Source organism: Dermacentor silvarum, chromosome 5 (assembly GCF_013339745.2).
Source record: "Dermacentor silvarum isolate Dsil-2018 chromosome 5, BIME_Dsil_1.4, whole genome shotgun sequence".
In the NCBI taxonomy this organism is placed as follows: domain Eukaryota; kingdom Metazoa; phylum Arthropoda; class Arachnida; order Ixodida; family Ixodidae; genus Dermacentor; species Dermacentor silvarum.
In genome coordinates this window covers 112,872,865-112,893,443 of record NC_051158.1, presented here as the reverse complement: position 1 = coordinate 112,893,443, position 20,579 = coordinate 112,872,865, and the positions used below count along the sequence as shown (strand labels likewise).

Sequence of the window (20,579 nt, the reverse complement as noted above, 5' to 3'; positions counted from 1 at the left end):
GCCGCTCGGGCCGGCGCGGGGTGGCAGTTCCCAACGTATGATGCGGGAACGGTCCCACAGTTGCGACGCAACAACAGGGTTACCAATGCATTGGGTTCTATGGGAGCTGTGCCTGGACCGGCCGAAAACGAGCAGCCGGGAAAACGCGGCCCCCGGGAACGTAACAGCGGGGTTCTACTGTAACACTATACGACGCTACGACGCCATCGTGATGCTCGCTCTTTGTTTCCGATGCCTTGCCCTTGTGCGAAACGACATGCGTCCATGCATCCGGTACCTGGTGTGACATTCCAAGGATGAGTGCTTCGACGAAAACGGAAAACGGGTGCGCGTTACAATTGAGGGCGCGTTAGACTCAAGTAAATACGGTAACCGTTTGTTTTTCGAATTTTTGTGCCGAACCTGCTTATAACGAAATCCTCTTTATAACGAAGTTTTTCGGGAATTTGTCAATTTCGTTATATCCAGGTTTAACTGTATGTGGATGACGTACAAATAGGTTTTAAATCATGTAGTATTTCTATTTGCGAGCGACATGTACAGCTTGGGCTAAACAAATTATCTACGTGGGCTGACGAGAATCGATTTAAACTAAACCCACTAAAAAGCACGTGTGTTCTCTTCTCGAACAAGCGAGGTATATTACCTGACCCCACTATTTATCTTAATCGACAACAGCTACTTGTGAGCCATGAACATAAATTTTCGGGCCTCATTTTAGACTCTTAATTAACATTCATCCCCCACTCGAAGTATCTGAAAGCAAAGTGCCTGAAGACAATGAATCTACTGAAGATCTTGGCCTGGACATCTTGGGGAAGTGACAGGAGGTGCCTCTTAAACTTGTACAAAAGTCTCATATGGTCGCGCCTTGACTACGAAGCCATTGTCTATAACTCTGCTATGCCTAGTGCTTTGAAGATGCTAGATTCCGTTCATCACTTGGGTATCCATCTTGCTACAGGTGCCTTCAGGACTAGTCCTGTTGAAAGCCTGTACGTTGAGTCCAATGAGTGGTCTCTGGATCTCCAAAGGACATATTTAAGTCTCTCCTACGCCCTGAAAGTTAAATCAGACATCCATTATCCATGTCATTCTACGATTCGCGACATGTCCACTGTCAGGCTGTTCCATAACCGCCCAGCCAACCGGCCCCCTCTGTCTCTTCAGTTGGAAGCACTGTCAGAAAAAACAGAGGTCCATCTTCTAGAGGATGTACTAATGGTCCCTACTTTGCTTCCACTGCCATGGGCATGGCACACTATTCAGTGTGACATCTCTTTCATATAAATATCCAAACAAGCACCGGAGGCACATATACATTCCCATTTTCTTGAACTCCAGGAGAAGTACTTCTGCGCACAATTCTACACAGATGCTTCGAAGTCCACTGCTGGCGTTTCTTATGCAGCTCTTGGAGACTCATTTTCTACATCTGGGGCACTAAATCCACACACATCTACCTTTACAGCGGAAGCATACGCTATACTCTCGGCTATTCAACACATAAGGCTCACAAATGTCGCTAGGGCTATTGTCTTCACAGACTCATTAAGTGTAGTCAAAGCCCTAAGTAGTCTACGGAAACACAAGAACTCCGTCTTTAATGAACTTTACAGTTTGTTGTGCTCCGCATATATGTGCAACCAAATGATTGTCGTATGCTGGGTACCTGGCCACAAAGGTATAAAAGGCAATGAAGCTGCTGACAAAAATGCTACGTCAGTAACCTTTAGCGATAGAGACGCAAATATCCCCATCCCTGTCACAGACCTAAAGTCTTTTCTACGCCGTAAGCAGAGGAAGCATTGGCAAGGAGAGTGGGATACCCAGGTACTAAATAAGTTACACATGATAAAACCAAAACTAGGGAACTGGATAACTGGGAAAACGGCACGATATAAGGACGTACTTGTTTGTCGATTAAGAATAGGACACACTTACAGTACTCACTCTTACCTCTTGACTGGGAGTGATCCTCCGATTTGTAGTAAGTGCAGCAATATTCTGACAGTTGTCCATGTTCTTATTCGGTGCCCTGCAATAGAAGCAGAGAGGAAAAGGTATTTCCCTTCTGCATATCGCGAAAACATACCTCTTCACCCATCATATTTTCTTAGCTATGAACCGCTTTTTAACCTGAAAACAGTTTTAGAATTCTTAAATGAAGTAAACACCCTGAAAATCATTTGGCCAGGCAATTTTTAGCATGTGATTAACAGCCCTTGTATTCAAGGGCTCTCTTCAAGCCCTAGTATCACTGTTATATGTCTTACATCATACGTTTTTAACAAAACCCATTTGCCATAGCCCACATCACTAACTAGTTTGTGTCATTTTTTTTACCACCTACATGGTTTATGCCATATACAGCGACAGTTTTTAGGCCCTCTACAGCCATGTCACATCTACCATGAGGCATTTATTGCCCACGGCATCCACAATTCATCGATAGAATTACCATTTGTCATGGCGCTCTTTGGCCATACCTGGCCCTTGCGCCATAAAGCACCACACATCATCATCATCCCAGGCTCTTTAAAGGTGGTCACAAGAGAAATGCTGGCTTTGATGAGCATACAAAGATGTTGAAGGAAGCTGTTAAAATGTATTGGGAAATTATGCAATGTGTAGCGTTTACTCATTTCATATCACCTCCAAAGGTGTCATAAGGCCTTGATAGCTGTGGATGAGGAAACAGTTGTAGCCCTATTTGGAGCATCAGAAATAAACAAATTAAGATAGAAACCTGTGTAACAACTCGTAATGCAATTAAAGAATCTTGCTGCACCTCTAAAAATGAGGCAGTGAAATGAAATGAGGGTCACAATTCTATGTGTTTATTGTTTACTTCATTTGGGTTGAATAAACTTATTGTAATAACACAAAAAAGCGGAGGGGGTGGGTCACGTTAGAGAAATGCTAGTCTGTTTTTGTATTCTGCCTTCTCTGCTTTCAAAGTGCAGTAAAGCTATTTTGGAAAGCTACGGTGAAGCTATTGCTTGAGCCTGTATGGTGCGTAGCAGTGGCAATCGCCAACCTAACTGCTTGGGTTTACAACGTCTTATTTATAGCACATACCCATTTAAACACTAAGCTATTAGAACATTGATTAAGGTGGCCAACATACTGAACAAGTTGTTTGCTGAGTAAGTTACATGGAGAAGGGTGGAAAGATAGGACAGAGCATAGGGGGGGGGGGGGGGGGCAATCTGTAAGTGTCCACTTAGTGGACATGTCCATTTGATCTGCTGCGGAAGTTCTGACTGGCTGGGATACCTATGAGAAGGAGACAGGTACCCCTAACCAATGAACACTTCAGCAGCAGACGACATGGACATGTCCACTAGGTGGACACTTACAGAATAACCCCTCCCCCCCCCCCTCCTTCTCCCACAGCTCACTCCAACAGAGTATTGCGACCAACATGCCTGCTGTGCCACCTTTGCTTTCAGTGTCCGTCTGTGTCAAAAGAAGTGTGAAAGAACCAGGTTTGTACATGAAAACTTTCCCAAGAGTGTCTGCCTTGAAGCCCATGGTGGTAATCACAGGAATAGGGGGCGGATCAAGAGTAGCACCAAAGGAGAAGCCTTCATCGAAACAAACTTGGAAGGGGGTGACTGCATGCTCAAATTTGTTAGTTCACAAGTTTGCTTAGAATGAGCCCTGTCAAAATTTGAAGAATCCTACATGGTCGATGAATAACCGCATAGGCTAAAATTATTTAGGTACAGTTTATGAGGACTACATATCTGCTGGAAATCTCTGAGAATAATTAGGTAAGCGCAGAAGAATACCCACCACTTGTGGGGACGTCCTTGATAGAATGAAAATGTACGAGTTGTACCTGCGTGGTGTATGAAGTTACAGTAAAGAAAAAAAAAATTCTTAGTAATGAAAACAAAATGCAAGGAGTAGTACTCCAAATACTATATTGCAACTTCTTTAGGACTAGATAAATGCAAATAATTATAATAGACAGTTGAAACTTGAATACCAACCACAAAATAAAAACTATTACATGTTTCGGCTCCTACATGAGAGCTTTGTTCATTATGTTTGTGAACAAAGCTCCAGTTTAACCATCTCTTACTTTTCCTTATTGTAGTTGGTGTCTAATTTTAAGTGGCTTACCATGCCTCGTCATACCGTATTGGTGAAGCAGCGCACAGACCAGAACAAAGTGGAGAGACACAAGTACAGTGGCAATTACTTTCTTTTAGAACGAACACTTCGTCTTTATATACCTTATGGTGTGAAAGAACTATAGTGCCATCGTAAAGTAGTGAGCACCTATGCTGTGAACAGTGCCCTTCAATGTGGGAGTAATTGTTTCCCCCAGTGGCCTTTTGTGTTACAGAAGTTTTAGTGTTCACACACTGACCCTTTTGGCCAATACAGTAAAACCCCGGTGATACAATCACGGCTGGGACAAATTTTGGTGTGATACGAATTCGTAACATTCCCCAGCCGGAACACATTGCTCCTAATATGAAAAACATCGGCTGCTACGAACGCGTTGCCGCGCCTGCTGCGGATCATACAAACACGTGAGCAAGAGCGGCGGCGGCGGCGGCGGCCGAGCCAGCTGAGCAACCGGCACAGACTAGCCGGCACTGCGGGATCTGGGCGGGATCCATAGTCGCCAAGCAACCAGCTACGTCACACGTAGCTGGTTGCTACGCATGACGTAGAAGGTATTGTAAAGGAATCAGGGAGACAGAGAAAACACCCGTTCCTGGGCCAGCTGTTCTATATTCTGCTTTGTCCTGTCTGTCTGCCCGCCCCCGCAGTCCGAGTGTGGAAGCATAAGTGCATCATTCTCTTCATTACAGTATTCATTATTCGGAGCCTAGTGCTTTCCGCGAATTCTACCAACATCTCCTCTCTAGTGTTCCTAGAATTGATGCCATAGTTGCCAATTGCTTGCTCACCAGCCTGCTTTTTCCCCACTTTTGCTTTGAAGTCGCCCAGTGACTACAGTATGCTGAGTTTGTACCTTTCTCATTGCTAATTCATACCTTTCTCATTGCTAATTCAACATCTTCATAAAGCTGTTCTATTTCTTCATCATAGTGATTCGAGGTTTGACCGTAGGCTTGTACTACCTTCATTCTATACCTCCCATTCAGCTTTATTACGACTGCTACCCTCTCATTAATGCTGTAGAAATCATCAATGTTGCACGCTATGTCCTCTGTAGCAGAGGACACGGCCGTTAGTCAGCACTTTATAAGCCTCACCAATTCCTCTAACCTCACTAAGGCCAATAATATCCCAGGCAATACCTGAGAATCCTTCAAATAGCCATGCTAAGCTAGCCTCACTCGATAGGGTGCGCGTATTGAATCTTGCCAGGTTCAGTTTCCAGTGGCAGCCTGTCCGGACCCAGAGATTCTTAGCACCCGCTGCCGTGTCGCACGTCTCCACCGCCTTGGTCAGGTGCTCCGCAGCCACTGTGGACTGAGAGCCATGGGTTAATTCTAGAAACCATGAGGCAGGTAGTGGCCGAATACTGCACCAGGGAGGCCAATTCCTGTTCTATTGAGGGATTGACTTTTTTGAAGCTTAGTGGGCCTTCCTAATTTGGTTGCACTTGGACTAGTATAGCCCCACTAGCTCTCGGTGATATATATTTTCTTTTTGCCGGTGTCAGGTGCCACTCCATGCCTGAAAATGTAGTGAACTGGAGGAGGAATCAAACTTACGGCCTTCAGATTAGAAGCCGGGTGGGTGTTCTACCTCTGCTCCACGCCACCACCATCATAAGATATCATAACTCGCATTAAGAATGAAGGACAAGGAATGTGAACACAGTGCCGATCTGTTATCACACGAAAGAAAAAGCACGCGACATCTCGCACTTATACGCAGAGTAAAAGAGAGGAGGCGAGATTTTCATGTTGTCGCGTGACTGCCCTTTCCCTTGCTTCAGTGTACCATTCCTAACATTCTATGCGGCAAGTATAAGAGCACTGTACCCACCACCAGACGTACTTATGGTTAGGCATTCGATTTAATATAAGAGCTTCCTATTATCCTCTCGAAATGACAAAGTAGGATAGAAAAATTATGCACATCCATGGACCTCAGGAGCACAAAATATACTGCTCTCGGAGCTGTGCTTGATTTAACAGTGTGACATGCACTTCATCAAGCTGTACTGCATATGCCTTGTACAGGCACAAAGTACAGCTGCCATCGCCTCAAGCCGAAATGGAGCCAGTTGCGAAACACTAAGCAGAAGACTGAGCAGAGGTCGTGTGTCGAGCTAAGTTTGTAACCAAACACATGTGTAAACTTCGAGATGCAATTGTTCAAGGTGCTCTGAGGAAGTTAATTTTTCTTTTGTTTTAATTTGCTGAGACGGCGGGAGCAACTAGAAAAGACAAGGTATATAGTACAGTTAAACCTGGATATAACGAAATTGTCAAATTCCCGAAAACTTCGTTATAAAGAGGATTTCGTTATATGCAGGTTCGGCACGAAAATTCGAAAAAGAAACGCTTACCGCATTTACTCGATTGTAACGCGCACCCGTTTTCCGTTTTTGTTGAAGCACTCATCCTTGGAATGTCACACAAGGTACTGGACGTGTGTCGTTTCGCACAAGCGCGGGGCATCGAAAACGAAGAGCGAGTGGCACGATGGCGTCATATAGTGTTGCAGTAGAACCCCGCTGTTACGTTCCTGGGTACCTCGTTTTCGGCCGGTCTCAGCATAGCTCCCAGCATAGACCGCAATACATTTGTAACCCCGCTGTTGCGTCGCAACAATGGAACCGTTGCCACAGCATACGTTGCGAACTACCACCCCACGCAGGCCCGAGCGGCCAGTTTGACTTTTTGTGTCACTTCGCTTGGTGGCTTGACGTTGGCATTGGCTGCCCAAAGTGCCGGGGGCGACAATTATGATGTATTTTTGGTTTCCGCCAGCAAAAGTATGGCCCTTGAGATCCGTATTTGCTATCTTAAGATGGTGTCTATGACACGTTGTTGCCCTAAACTTGGCTTTCGCTCATAAATGTTCCGTATAAAGTCCAAGGGCGATAAGGCAGTCGCCGCGCGCCGTATGCTGTATGTGTGAGTGAAAACGTGCGAGGGGAGCCGACGACCGCGTCGAAATCTCGCGCGCGCAAGAAAGAAGCAGGGAGGAAGCGCGCCTTCTTCCGTTGCGCTCAAGGCACCGGCGAGAAGGGGAGGGATAGCGGGCGGCATTGTACTGTACCCTGGCATCAGCTGCGTACTGCGCGGCGGCGTGCGGTCGTGCGGGCCATATCTTGAAAGCGATCTGCGTTGGGACAGAGTGTAGGCAGTGTAGGTGCATTGGCGGCTCGTAGCTTCGTGTGTGCTGTGTGTTCTCGGCACTCAGTTTGCATTGAAGCGATAGACAACAGCACGAAGGTCACTTTGCTCGCTTCTGCAGCGGCGCTTCCACATGCCGCCAGCGTTTGACAGCGCGTGTCCACGTTTATCAAGTGTGATGTGTCACAGCGTCTGCTAGTGCGTCGGCAACATCAACTGGAAAAGGAGAGTGCCGGCTTGGCAGGCTAGGCCAGCTGCAGCAAGCGGCAGGATCAGGTTTGAATGAAGGGAGGGGTAAGGTCACGCCCGCGGCGGCAAGATCGCCGGGTCGAGGGATGCCGGCACGCTTCGCACACGTGCGCTCTCTTTGCATTCCGTCGTGGCGGAGAAGGCGCTTCCGGTTGCTGCTCGCGCAAAAAGGACAAAATTTGGAGCGAAATCTCTAGGTTGTCGGCGGGGAAAATTGGTTATTTCGAGGGGGTCTCCCGTTGCCACTTCGTTACGTGGAGGTCTCAAATACATGTGCTTCTATGGAGTAACGGCGGGGAATAGAAAAACTTCGTTATATCCAGGAATTCGTTATATGGAGGTTCGTTATAAGCAGGGTTTAGCTGTACAGATTTCAGTGTATGCTAGCTAACGGAGCTATTAAAAATTACAAAAACGCCGGTGAGAAATCGACTGCACATCCACTTAGATAATCAGCCTGGTTAGCACAGAAGTCTGGTGTATTCATCCATGTACATACTTTTCTTCATACCCCGTTGTAGAGCGTGACAAACGAGCAAGGCTCAGCAGTGGTAACCTACACAGGGTGAATCAGTGAACCTCAACTGTTAGCGCCACCTGTCGCCGGTAAATGGAAACAGCGTAGGCGGCGAACACAATCTGGATGCTGCGCTGATCACAGTGTCATCACCGAACCTATTTTTCTTACACCGTGCACTAGATGTATGGTGGAAGAAGTTTGAGGTCATTGTGGTCTACTATCTGCAATGTGTGTCAACAATTGGCCTCCTAGAAGTTCTTCCCTATGTAAACATGGTTGTGTATGTTGCAGCTCAAGAACTGAAGCTTTAGTTACCTGCTTATGTGCCTGACTTGACAGATGAGCACGCCTATTCCTTAGTACAAGTAAATCAGGATGTGTCGATAGTGTACTGAGTAGGCGTATGTTAACAGGCTAGGATTTTGTTTGTCTTGAGTTATTTTTCACATCTTTATTTTACTTGTTGCACAATGTGGACTAATAAAAGCCCAGACACAAGACTGAAGATGGAAAAGTAAATGCGTACAAAACTTTTTTTAATTACAAAATTGATGTGTCCTGCTTCGATGTCGTAACACGTACCTGCCAACTGTTACACCTTTTTTTAACACGAAAGTGTTTTATCCCGGGTTTCACAACTGATTTCTGGCAGCTGATGTAACAGATGTAACGTGCGCCATTTAGGAGTGCTGAAGCGAAGTGCTGCATCGCGACACTTTAACGAGCACCAACAGGGAGCGCTTTGGTTGTCACAGTGCAGCGTCCAGTGCGGTGTAGCCGTAGAATAAAGAATCAAGTGCGAACGGCTTCGTGACTTTCTAAACTCGTCATTTTCAACGACGTACATTGTAATAAATAATACCATGACCATTATTAAAAATGTCCGATGGTAGGATTCGAACCCAGGACTTCTAGTACAGAAGCCCAACATTGAAACCATTACACCACGGCCGCATGCATAGAGACACCCCTTAGAACGCTTTTATCAATATCTCGCGGGCAAGTCAATGCGTTGAGATGCCCAGCGCGTTGCAACGCCGCTCGCCAACAGGACGCTGCGCATGAAGCAAACATGCAACACGGTTGCCGTCCTGCAAATCGATCGCCTTTCACTGCAGCGGACCGTGAGTTCATGAAGCAATCATGCAACAGCTTCTGTGAAGACACGTTTCACTTTTGGGTTCTACCAATTCCTATAAAAGAGGGATGAACTATAATTTTTTCTGGTATGTTGCCTCTAGGCAATACTAGTCAATAAAGAGTTAATTATACACGCTCATACCCGCCATCTCCTGTCAGTAAAAGCACCGAGATTTAAGTTTACTAGCAAGCCTTCAGAGCTACTTCGGACGTAGCTGTGACATTAATTTTGGCATTAAGTGCAAATTGGTTTTCATTGTGCAGGGTCAAAGCAGTCGTCCTGTGCCAACAACTACCGAGGATGGCAAGTCTCAGCAAGGACACCTCCACCACTGTGATCGCTGTGACTATAAAACTAGATATCGGTCCGATCTGAAAGTGCACATTAGGGTCCACACAGGCGAGCGTCCCTTTCAGTGCCCTTTGTGCTCTTCCAGCTTCTCACGCACAGCCCAACTGAATGTTCATTTGCGCGTTCACACAGGCAAGAGGCCATTTCAGTGCCCTTCATGCCCTAAGAGCTTCTCACAAAGTGCCAATCTTAAAAGACACCTGCGTGTCCACACTGGTGAGCGGCCGTATAAATGCCATTTGTGCCCTCAGAGCTTCTCACGGAGATCCGTTCTCAATACTCATTTGTGCATCCACGCAGGCGAGCGGCCATATCAGTGCCCCTCGTGCACTCAGACTTTTGTGTCTAGGAGTCATCTGAATGTTCACCTACGTATCCACTCGGGCGAGCGACCATACCGCTGCACCATCTGCTCCAAGTCCTTTGCACAGTCTAATCACTTGAAAAAACACATGAAAACACTGCTCCATGACAGCCCTGAGTAATTCACCAAACTTGTAGGTGTGCGTTATGTATTAGGCAGAGTCTAAAATTATGAATGTACATACCTGTGCAGTATGCTGCATGGCATTGTGATGCATCAGGAAGCAAGTGTTGATATGTTTTATATGTTAAACTGCCAAGCGACTTCACGAGATGTTTCGGCATAATCTAACAAGTTGCAGGAAGAGTGGGCAGATATTGCTTTCTTTCATGAAAAGTATCCCTTCATTCGCAGGCATGACAAATTGAGAAGCAATCATCCCTCAACTTTGCCTTCCAAACACTGCTGTTTGCATTGAGATAGTCAGGATAAATTGTGAATATTAGGCCAGTTATCGGGACTTGTTAGGTCTCCTCCAAATATACTGCTGCCTGAATGAAGATTCTTGTAAGTTAAATGGTGCCTCACCAGGTTTGGGCATCGCTAACATACAAACATGGTGGATTGGTCACACAATGACATTTATTCAGTAAACTATGAAACCATTCCACGGCACGAAAACACCTCCAATCTTAAAATATAAGCCTGTGTGTCGTTCTTCTTCTGGGGAAGGGGGGGGGGGGGGTCTCTGCGTTTTGGTGGGGAATCAAGGTCACACACATAAAGTCCTCACGAGTCACAGCCAATGTCCGATTTTTTGGACTTCCTAGGCACTGAGAAAATGTTGTAAAATGATGCAGTCCGAAAAAACTAATCTGTGGCTTTTACTGCGCTCAAGGGCTCAAATTTCCACAACTACGTCCAAAGTTGCTCTGAAGGCCTGCCAGCACACTTATTTGGTATCTCATACTGTGAGAGGAAATGGCGCGTGTATCATTAAGGCACATATACATCTGCCTTGTGACAGTGGCCCCTTTCCACTCTTTGTATGCTTCACCGCAATACATTGCATATGTTTGATCACATACTGTTGTACTGCGGCGAAGCTTACTTTTGTGAATCGGCATTATGCAACGAGACTTGCTATGCTTTCCACACTGCGAAGCTATCGGCAGGAACGATGAAATTGGAATCTGTCCCATTTTGGACAGTGGTGGATACTTTCCATAAAAACACGGCAAACAATGCAAAAAGAAGGAACCTGGGGGCTCGTGATATATAAATGTGATGTCGTTTCTCGTCTTGGGTATTGGAGAAGGCTACAAAGAAATGGGACTTGCAGACACTAGTCGAGGTAAAAGGGGTGTCTATGTTAGCAGCGAAGCTCGCCTCCTCGCAACATGGTGACCTCACATTTCAATTCATTCTATCTTCTCTAATAATGAACCAGTTTTAAAGATTATTGCGGTGAAATGTACCCCAAACGGATCTTTACAAGTTCCAGTTTCTAAGCAAAATTTCCGATGGCGCCTAGTGGGTGGCGTTTTAAGAGGTGTATACTTATGTGCACCGGAAAAGCTGACTGCTTATGGTTTTTGTCCCAGACGAAGATGAATTTTTCGTCAACTGTGAAGCTTTCTTTCTGATAAACTTGTAAAGATTTCCTTTAGAGTTTCATACTACAGTCAGGTTGATGACAATTTTTTCCTTTCATATTTTTATTAAGTGTTAAAGGGGCCCTGTAACACTTCTTGAACATTGTAAGAAAACGTTGCTGATCTGTAAAAGAGGCTCCTGTGAACATATTAGCCAAATATTATTGCAATATGGGCAGCTGGGAATTTTCAATGTCTTGTCAAAATCTGTGTAAAATCGCTTGCTCTCACCTCCACTATGTCGTCATGCAGCGTCATCTCATAAGCTCGGCCCAACAGCTCTTGGCTGCTTTTGTGATTGTGCGAACATTCTCAGTACTAATACTATAATTGCCAATTTTGAGGTAAATGAATAATATATATATATATATGTCTGTGATCTTCATCTTTGCTCTGCCGGTCAATAAACAACAGTTGCATAGCCGTGCGTGCTGTGTAGTGTTGTCTAACGTGGCCGCCTCCGATTGCTGCCACGAATCCTCTTGCCACCGAGACACTCAGTTTTGGGGGAAGGCACTAGTGGAGACAAAAGGAGAGAGAAAGGCACTCATCATTGCAATAACTACGTGTAAGTTAACATATACTTGAAGGATTCTGAAAAAACAATTTCGACATTGCGGAAATATAATTTAATAGTGAGGTCATTCTACGTTGAGCTAGAAAAGTCTTTCAGGGGCTCTTTATTCCTCTCAGCTACAGGAAGGACTTTGGTACAACCAGGATGGGGGTGCCTTGTTCTTTTGGAGCTAAAGAGTATTTCCTAGTCAAGAACCTATGGGTCCACTCGTGGAAGAACCTGTTTACGTCAGTTTGCCACTTTCTAATTGTTGCACCTTGAGACATTCTTAGGGTAATCACTCTTGAAACACTCTTAGGAGCTTAGGGTAATAGCATCAAAGCATATTTTGCGTCTATCCACCTGACCATAAAGAATGTACCGACAGGATGCCAAGCAGACGCTGAGCAGATGACACGGGATGTACGAGCATGTCTCAAGAGGATTAGTCGAGAATTCATGTTTCCACAGTGGTGCAAGGAACTACTGAGATAGAGTATAGTACTTACTGACATTTCGACCATTGCAGCAGGAGGGGAATAAGACATTTCATATTCAGCTCCGATCGGTAACATGGCGACCGTATTTTTCTTGAAAGAGGCTGTGCATTTAGTATTGTGCCTTGTGCCTTGTGGCTGGTCTAAGAGGTTCATTATTGGCTACACGTTTGTTCCCTACCTTCTTTGCCTACATGTGAATCACTAGTACATAAGGAGTGCTATATTCGCAACCTCACTGTATAGGATTTGCAAGATGTAAAGTAGCTTTCGTTAGTGGGTGTACCTTTGGGAATTTTCTTTCATGTGTGTGACTGGTACTTCCAGTTTATGTTGTGTGGGCATAAAAAGATGTGATCTGTTCTATTCACCCCTCATTTTTATTGCATTTTGTCTTTTCTGGAGGACTATATCAATCACTGTTCTTGATGAGTGCATTGCTAATATTGTTTACATGTTTTCTTTTTGTTTGCAACTATAATCATAACCTCTGCTGCTACCATTCCTAATAAACAGTCTTTTTCTTTGTTACTTTTATAGTTTCCTTAGCATGTTATTCTCTTCGATGCTGCAATAGAATATCAGTGATGGCACTTGCAAGTTTTATTTCTTATTGCCATTGAGTGCCTTTGCTATGACTTATTCCTAACCAATTTAATATGTAAGCCAGTTCCTAAGTTCCATGTGTATTGTTTTCTTTTTTATTGCATATTATATGGACACTTCAAGCGGATTTCTGCCATCGGCGTCGCCGTGAGGTTCCGTATAAAGTCCAAGGGCGATAAAATTGTCGCCGCGCGCCGTATGTGCGAGTGAAGGCGCGTAGGGAACACGCGCTTTCACGGAGAGCGAACGCATGGCGAAGAGCAAACGCGACTTCTGTCGCCCTAAAGGCTGTGGTGGTATGGGAGAGAGGGACGGGGGCGATGCTCTGCTGCGGCATCAAATGCTTATCTTGCAACCGGGCGCAAGGGATACTGGCGACGCAGTCTGCCACGTGAAAGGAGCAAAGCGGGAAGGCAGCGTGGGGGGGGGGGGCTTTTGCTCTGACGACTACTGGTCTGCCAACAAATGGTGCACCGTATCTTGCAAGCGATCTCCACACGGCTCTGACCTTTGTATTCGCTGTGCTTTCGCCACTCAGCTTCCGTTGAAACGATGGACCGCTCGAACCTTCGCTCGCTGCGGCGGCTGCGCTTCCCCACACCAGCGTTTTGACAGTGGTTGTCTGCGGTCGAGTGTGATCTATTCATGTTTGCTTGTGTGCGCTGACACCACGCTTGTTAATTCAGTTAGTAAGCGAATGTGTCAGGTTTATGCAGCTGATAAAACTACTATCCCCACTCCTTATAGATCTCTACTTATTTGCTATCGCATTTGATGCTTCGCCTTTCGAGCGAAACTGCGGCATTTTTTTTTTTAATCTTACATTATTTCATGTCAAACACTTGTAATTCTGTCACCACAGCTGTTCCATCTTTTTCTGATACATAGTTCATACGAATGTTTGAATACCTTGAAAAGCCTTTAGTCTGAATGCCACATTTTCAAGGCCTTACGCGTCTTAGAATATTTAGAGGTCCCTAAGATTCTGGAGTATTGTAAGCTCATTTAACGGACTTCGTCGTTCTCATTTGTATATAGCCATCATCATCCCTGTTTTTCTTCTTCTTCGTGCTTGAGCCTGGGCAGTGCCTGCGGAATAAACGGGTCTGCCAGTGCTGCCTGTCATGGTCGTCTTGAAGAGTTTTTGAAAGTGGCGGAGGTGCAGGGCACCGATAGTGCCAGCGGCCGACATAGGGGCGGCCATAGCTGTAGGGGTGGCCGGGCGCAGTCGGAGACCGGAACATAGCTCCAGGTAGGGCAGGAAGGCAGGAGGACGTCGGGATCTTGACCGCACCTCCACCACTTTGAAAGACGGAAGGCGACCAGGACAAGCAGCACTGGTCTTTCTGCGAAGTGCAGATATGGCTGATGGTGGTTTCGTTAAGTCCAAACTGTCGTGTAAAAATCCTTCTTAATTGGGATTGGGGTCTGATTTGTTTTGGTCACCTACGAAAACCTAAAGTGCTGTTAATGGAAAGCCCTGGTATTCGAAGCATCTGCAGTTCGGCATTCCATGTCCGGAGCTTCTCAGTGAAAGGTCAAGTATCCTCCACGCTTTCTCGTGGACATTGTATGGGACCAGGAGGTTGTCTACATTCTTGAAGCAGTGTGGTGATCTGCTTTTGCTGACAGTGAATGGCCAACTTTTGCACGATCGAGCCATCCATGTGTGCAGAGGGCAAAACTGAAACACACACTATGCTTTTTCCTAAGTAACATGCATTGCCCATCAGATTCAGTGTCGTGTTTGACAGCACCTGCCGCAATGGTGGCATTTCAAGTTTGTCAGCATTAAATATTTGCGATGGCAAAAGGAATGATCGTGAACGCAATAAAAGGACACTTGCCGCGGCACAGTGCAGAGTTGAATGTATTGAACGAGGCGGTGAATGGGAGTTGGATATACGCTTAGTACAGTGCTATACTTTTGCATGAGCTTTCCAAGGGACGTTACGACCATTCGATATAGACAATCACTCGACATATCTGGGTTTGACTGTATCTACACGCGAAATATCCATTCTGTCTACATATACAGAGAAAACAGCACCCAACTACAATGTCTTGGTTCCTAATTAGCAGATTGTTAAAATAGTCTGGCAGTCAGAAGATGTGGCAGTTTTCAACTCGACGTGGCTCATGAAGACGTAGCTGTTGTAATTCTGTCATGAAGTAGACGTCGGCTTCCTTCGCTTTTGCTTGACAGTGCTGGTTTCTGGCTTGGGAACTCACGAACGATGTGGCACTTGACATGGTCGGTAGTGTGACGAGCCACGTCAGCAGCACAACATGGAAGTTGCCTTTGTGGCACTCGGCGGTGTATGTTGACGGCTGCTTGGGACTAGAATGGGACTGTGGAGTAGTGCCACGGTGCAGTGTAGCCAGGGCTCAGGAGCAAGATCTATTGCCAGTCATCTCCTGGTTGGCCGCTCTCTGGTCGAGATGTCCTATGCTGCTTGTCCGTGTCCCCAGGTCACAGCTAGAGATGCGTCTGCACTGGTGCATGTCCATGTCAGCAAGGCATGCACAGCAACCATCGCCTTCTTGCTCATCTTGTCTCTTCCTCCCTCTTTGGCAGTCAAGGTAGCAGCAGCACGGCATTACGCTGATCGTTCTTTTTGACCTATGGTGAGTACCACCTGTAACAAGGCAAAAATCATGTTGCACAAAGCTTTTTGCAAATGCTGCACACGAAGATAGCTGGCCGCGTCGTCAGACTACTATATTCCACATGGATGGATGGATGCTATGAGCATCCCCTTTGAAACGGGGTGGTGGGTTGCGCCACCAAGTTTTTGTTATTATTTTGCCTAATGTCCTGCCTATATTTTTGAGTAAACGCCCAGATACAAAGAATTCCCAGCACCAAACTTTTTGAACCATTACTGGGAACTCTGTTTTTGTATACCTCCGTTCTTTGTGGTCTCCCTGCTTTTCTGCCCCCAAACCTCCAATCGCCTCTTATAAGCTGAGCTCTTTTGCAGACATGTTTACTTTCCCCCTGCTATCCCTAAACCAAAGGGCTTCAAGGAGGCCAGATGAGCCTAGACTTGCAGCTGGGTAGATTTCTTCACATTCCAATAAAACATGTTCCATCGTTTCTCTAGCTTTTCCGCAGCAAGCACATGCGGCGCCGTCCTTGGTGTACTTCGCTTTATAACTGTGCGTTCTAAGGCATCCTGATCCCGCTTCGAAAAATAAGGAGCTTCTCTTTGAGTTATCATAAATTGTTTCCGTCTTGATTTTGTTTTTTCCTTTGAGGTAGTTAGTCACAGCTGGTTTCTTTTCTCTTGCCACCACCCATGAGATTGTCTCAGCCTCTCTCACTTTGCGTTTGACGTTCTTTGTTGCCGTGTTGCTGACCATACCAGTCGCATACTTGCTGGTAAGCTTCCTAGTTATTTTTCTCTATCGTGAGTCAATGTAGTTCCTGTACAAATATTTGAACACTCTCACATCCCATTTACTTTCTTCCATATTCCTCAGTCGTTCTTCAAAATCAATTTTACTCTGAGCATCCTTTACTTCAAATCTTGTCCAGCCCATATCACCCTGCACAACTTCATTAGGCATCTTCCCGTGAGCGTCCAATGCGAGGCATGCCACTGACCTTTGGTTTCCATCGAGTCCTGATTGCACCCCTGACTTCAAGGAAACAACCGCATTTCCAAATGTTGGCCCTGAAACCGTTACACCTTTCCACATAGCCTGGAGCACCTCGTACCTATTGTATCCCCTTAGCGCTCTGTGTTTCATTATGACCACATTTCTCTTCCCTTTTGCTATTATTGTTCTTTTTTTTTTAGTCTCCAGATATCTATCGCCTCCGTTTATCCATACACCAAGGTATTTGTATTCTTTTACCCGAGGTATTTCCTGGCCCTGTATCAACACTGTCTGTTCACTGTTTTTATTGAATACCATAAAACCTGATTTTTTAATGCAAAATTTTAATCCTAAATTCTCACATTCTTCTCCACAAATATCAGATAGACATTGCATATCACTTTGCTCGTTAGCAAACAACACAATGTCGTCCGCATCAAATTAACCTGGAAGCTGCTGCTCAACTATTGTGCCGGCTTGTTTGTATGAGAGGCTAAACTCAATATCGATTCCTTCTAGCACCCTTTCCATTCTTACCATGTACATCATAAACAGCAGCAGGGATAAAGGGCAACCCTGTCTCAGTCCCTTGTTGATATCACCTTTATCCTCGCTCCTCGTCCCATCCCATTCAAAACAAACAGTATTTTCTCTGTAAATCTTCATCAATAGCTGTATACAGTCATTGCCTATACCTTACCTTCCAGAATATCCCACAAAATGTAGCAGTCTATGTTGTCATACGCTCCGGTAATGTCTAAAAAAGTCACATATGGCGGTCTCCTTTCTTTGGATATTTCAATACGCTGAGTAAGGACAAATAAGTTGTCAACCAGATGACTACCGATTCTGAAGCCATTCTGGAGTTCTTCCAATATGTCATTATTCTCTGCCCATGCTGGCAGCTTCAATTTAATCGCCGTCATTGCTAACCGGTATATTGGCGATGTAATGGTCAACGGTCTATATGAGTGAATTATATCTTTTCCCCTTTACCTTTATCAACCCTTTAAATTGGGCGATGGCACAGGCCACCTAGCCGTGACTATCAACATATTTTGTACTTTGTAGAGGATGAAATTTCACCCTTGCCTTGATTTTAGCCACCAATCAGATAACCTCTGTTTGGTTATTTCTACCCGCTTAAAGTGTATTGTGCCTCCAATGTCCTTAAACCCCAATGCTTTGAAAAAATCAGCCCCGTTGTTTTGCACTGTAGGGTTAAGCCCTTTACAGAAAAGTATGAGGTGTTCAACCGTTTCCTCTTGCTCTCCACATGCACCACACAACGTGTCTATACCTTGGTACTTGACTCGGTACATCTTAGTTCGCAATACTCCCGTCCTGGCTTCAAACAAAAAAGAGCTTCCCCTAGAATTATAGATATTTTTGGGGGCAATTTCTTGCTTGAAAGCTCTATATGTTCCCAGTGCTGATTTCGTCTGCATCCCTTGTTTTCGATAGACCCCTCTCTGTTTCTTTAACCTTTTTCTTAACCGCTGTTTTCTGGTTTGCACCCCTCCTACAGTCCAAATATTTGACTGACAATTTTCTTGTCAGCTTCCTCCATTTTGTGTCCACATTCCTCAGATACAAATAACTGAAAACTCTCCTTGCCCACCGCTTTTCTGCCATTTCTGTCAATCGCTGCTCAAGTTCTATCTTGCTGCTAGCTTCCCTGCCTTCGAATGACGTCCATCCCATGTCACCCTGTACCCCCTGATTTGGTGTATTTCCGTGTGCTCCCAAAACAAGCCTACCTACCCCTCACTGCTTAACTTCCAACCTTGCTCGAACCTCTGATCTCATGCACAGGACCGCATTGCCGAAAGTCAAACTAGGGACCATCACCCCTTTCCAAATCCCTCTCACCACTTCGTATCTATTGTAATTCCACAGTGCCCCATCTTTCATCACAGCTGCATTCCTGCTACCTTTAGTCGTTACATATTTTTCATGTTCCGTTAGGTACTCAGCCCCATTGTTTATCCACACTCCAAGATATCCTATCCTCCTGTATCCTATGCTCGCTGCCCTGATAACAGTTAAACCTGCTTATAACGAACCTCCATATACGAATTCCTGGATATAACGAAGTTTTTCTATTCCCTGCCGTTACTCCATAAAAGCACATGTATTTGAGACCTCTACGTAACGAAGTGGCAGCGGGAGACCCCCTCGAAATAACGAATTTCCCCTGCCCACAACCTAGAGATTTCGCCCTAAATTTTGTCATTTTTGCGGGAGCAGCAACCGGAAGCACCTTCTCTGCCGCGACGGAATGCGAAGCAGCGGCGTCGCGCTAGGCGCGCTGGAATTCACGGTGACTGCGAGGCGAGAGCGAGCGCACGTGTGCGTGCGTGCGAGTGTGCGCAAGGCGGGCCTGCATCCCTCGACCCGGCGATCTTGCCGCCGCGGGCGTGACCTTTCTCCCTCCCTTCATTCAAAAACCTGAACCCGCCGCTTGCTGCAGTTGGCCTAGCCCGCCAAGCCGGCACTCTCCTTTTCCAGTTGATGTTGCCGAAGGGGAAAAAATGTTTTTTTTTTTTTGTTAACGCGCTGGCAGCGCCACTCTTTGGTTACTGCGCAAGTCTCTGCGCTTCACTAACCTGACACTAAGTGACACTATACGACGCTACAACGCCATCGTGTCGCTCGCTCTTCGTTTCCGACGCCTTGCGCTTGTGCGAAGTGACACGCATCCAGTACCTGGTGTCACATTCCAAGGATGAGTGCTTCGACGAAGAAACGCAAGATATTGACTTGCGAATGTTTACATGTTTATACGGCCGATAAAACTACTATCCTTACTTCGTATAGCTGTCTGCTAATTTGCTGTCGCAATTGAACTTTCGCCTTTCAAGCGAAACTGGGACTTTTTTGTTCATCGCAACTTTGGTGTATTGGGAGTAAATCTTGGGCGATAGTTGTATTTCTGTATGAAAGCATGAGGTGCGCGGTACTGTAAAGGATTTTTTCCCCTCTCTTTTCGTCACGGAAAACGGGTGCGCGTTTCAATCGAGTAAATACGGTAAGCGTTTTTTTTTCGAATTTTCGTGCCATACCTGCATATAACGAAATCCTCTTTATAACGAAGTTTTTCGGGAATTTGTCAATTTTGTTATATCCAGGTATAACTGTATTTGCTGTTGAAGCAAGTAATATAGTTGAAGCAACTGTCTGTATGTACCAGCGCTACCTACCTACCCCTCCTGTACTGCTAGTTCTTGGAGGCTATAAAAGCTATGGACGTTCCGAGAATTCATCACTTGACAGCTGGGGCAGTGGAAGCATGGCATTCCGCTGATTGTCCTTTTGTTTTGCCTATGTAGGTTGGTCAAACTCCCACTGTGCAATCCTATTTTAGAGCACAGCACTTAAGCCTATTTCACATAACGAAATTTCCATCGCTCTGGTAGTGCGCCTACTGTTCCCCCCCCCCCTCTCCGCCCTTTCCACTGCGACCAACCGGTTGATCGCACGTTGCAACGATTTTCCGTCGAAATGGCGCCGCGATCTACTTCGCAGTTTGTTTTGAGAAATGGCATCTCGCTGAACAAGTGCAATGCTCGGATGCCGAATCTAGCAAATACGCGAAGGCAGAATAAAAAACTTGTATCGCAGATTCCAGTCTCCCATTTCTGTGCGTGCATTGACATGCTACGTAGCAGATAAAGTGCATTTTCGCGTTTCCTTCGTATGCTATAGACATGCCCTTGTGAGTTGCCAATACTACGAGGTGTTCAATCCCAACGAGACGAAATGACCTTTTGGGGCCGTCACAATTTTC

General features: G+C 45.6%; 1 protein-coding gene across 1 annotated transcript in view; it reads left to right on the top strand.

Moving 5' to 3' along the window:
- LOC125945752 (zinc finger protein 501-like) overlaps positions 1 to 20,579 on the top strand; it is a 44,627-nt gene that overhangs the window by 4,369 nt on the left and 19,679 nt on the right. The window contains exons 2-3 of the mRNA XM_049668028.1: positions 9,478 to 9,995; positions 16,386 to 16,412. Of these exons, the coding sequence (XP_049523985.1) occupies positions 9,478 to 9,995; positions 16,386 to 16,412 (545 nt within the window). The remainder of the gene's footprint in view (positions 1 to 9,477; positions 9,996 to 16,385; positions 16,413 to 20,579) is intronic.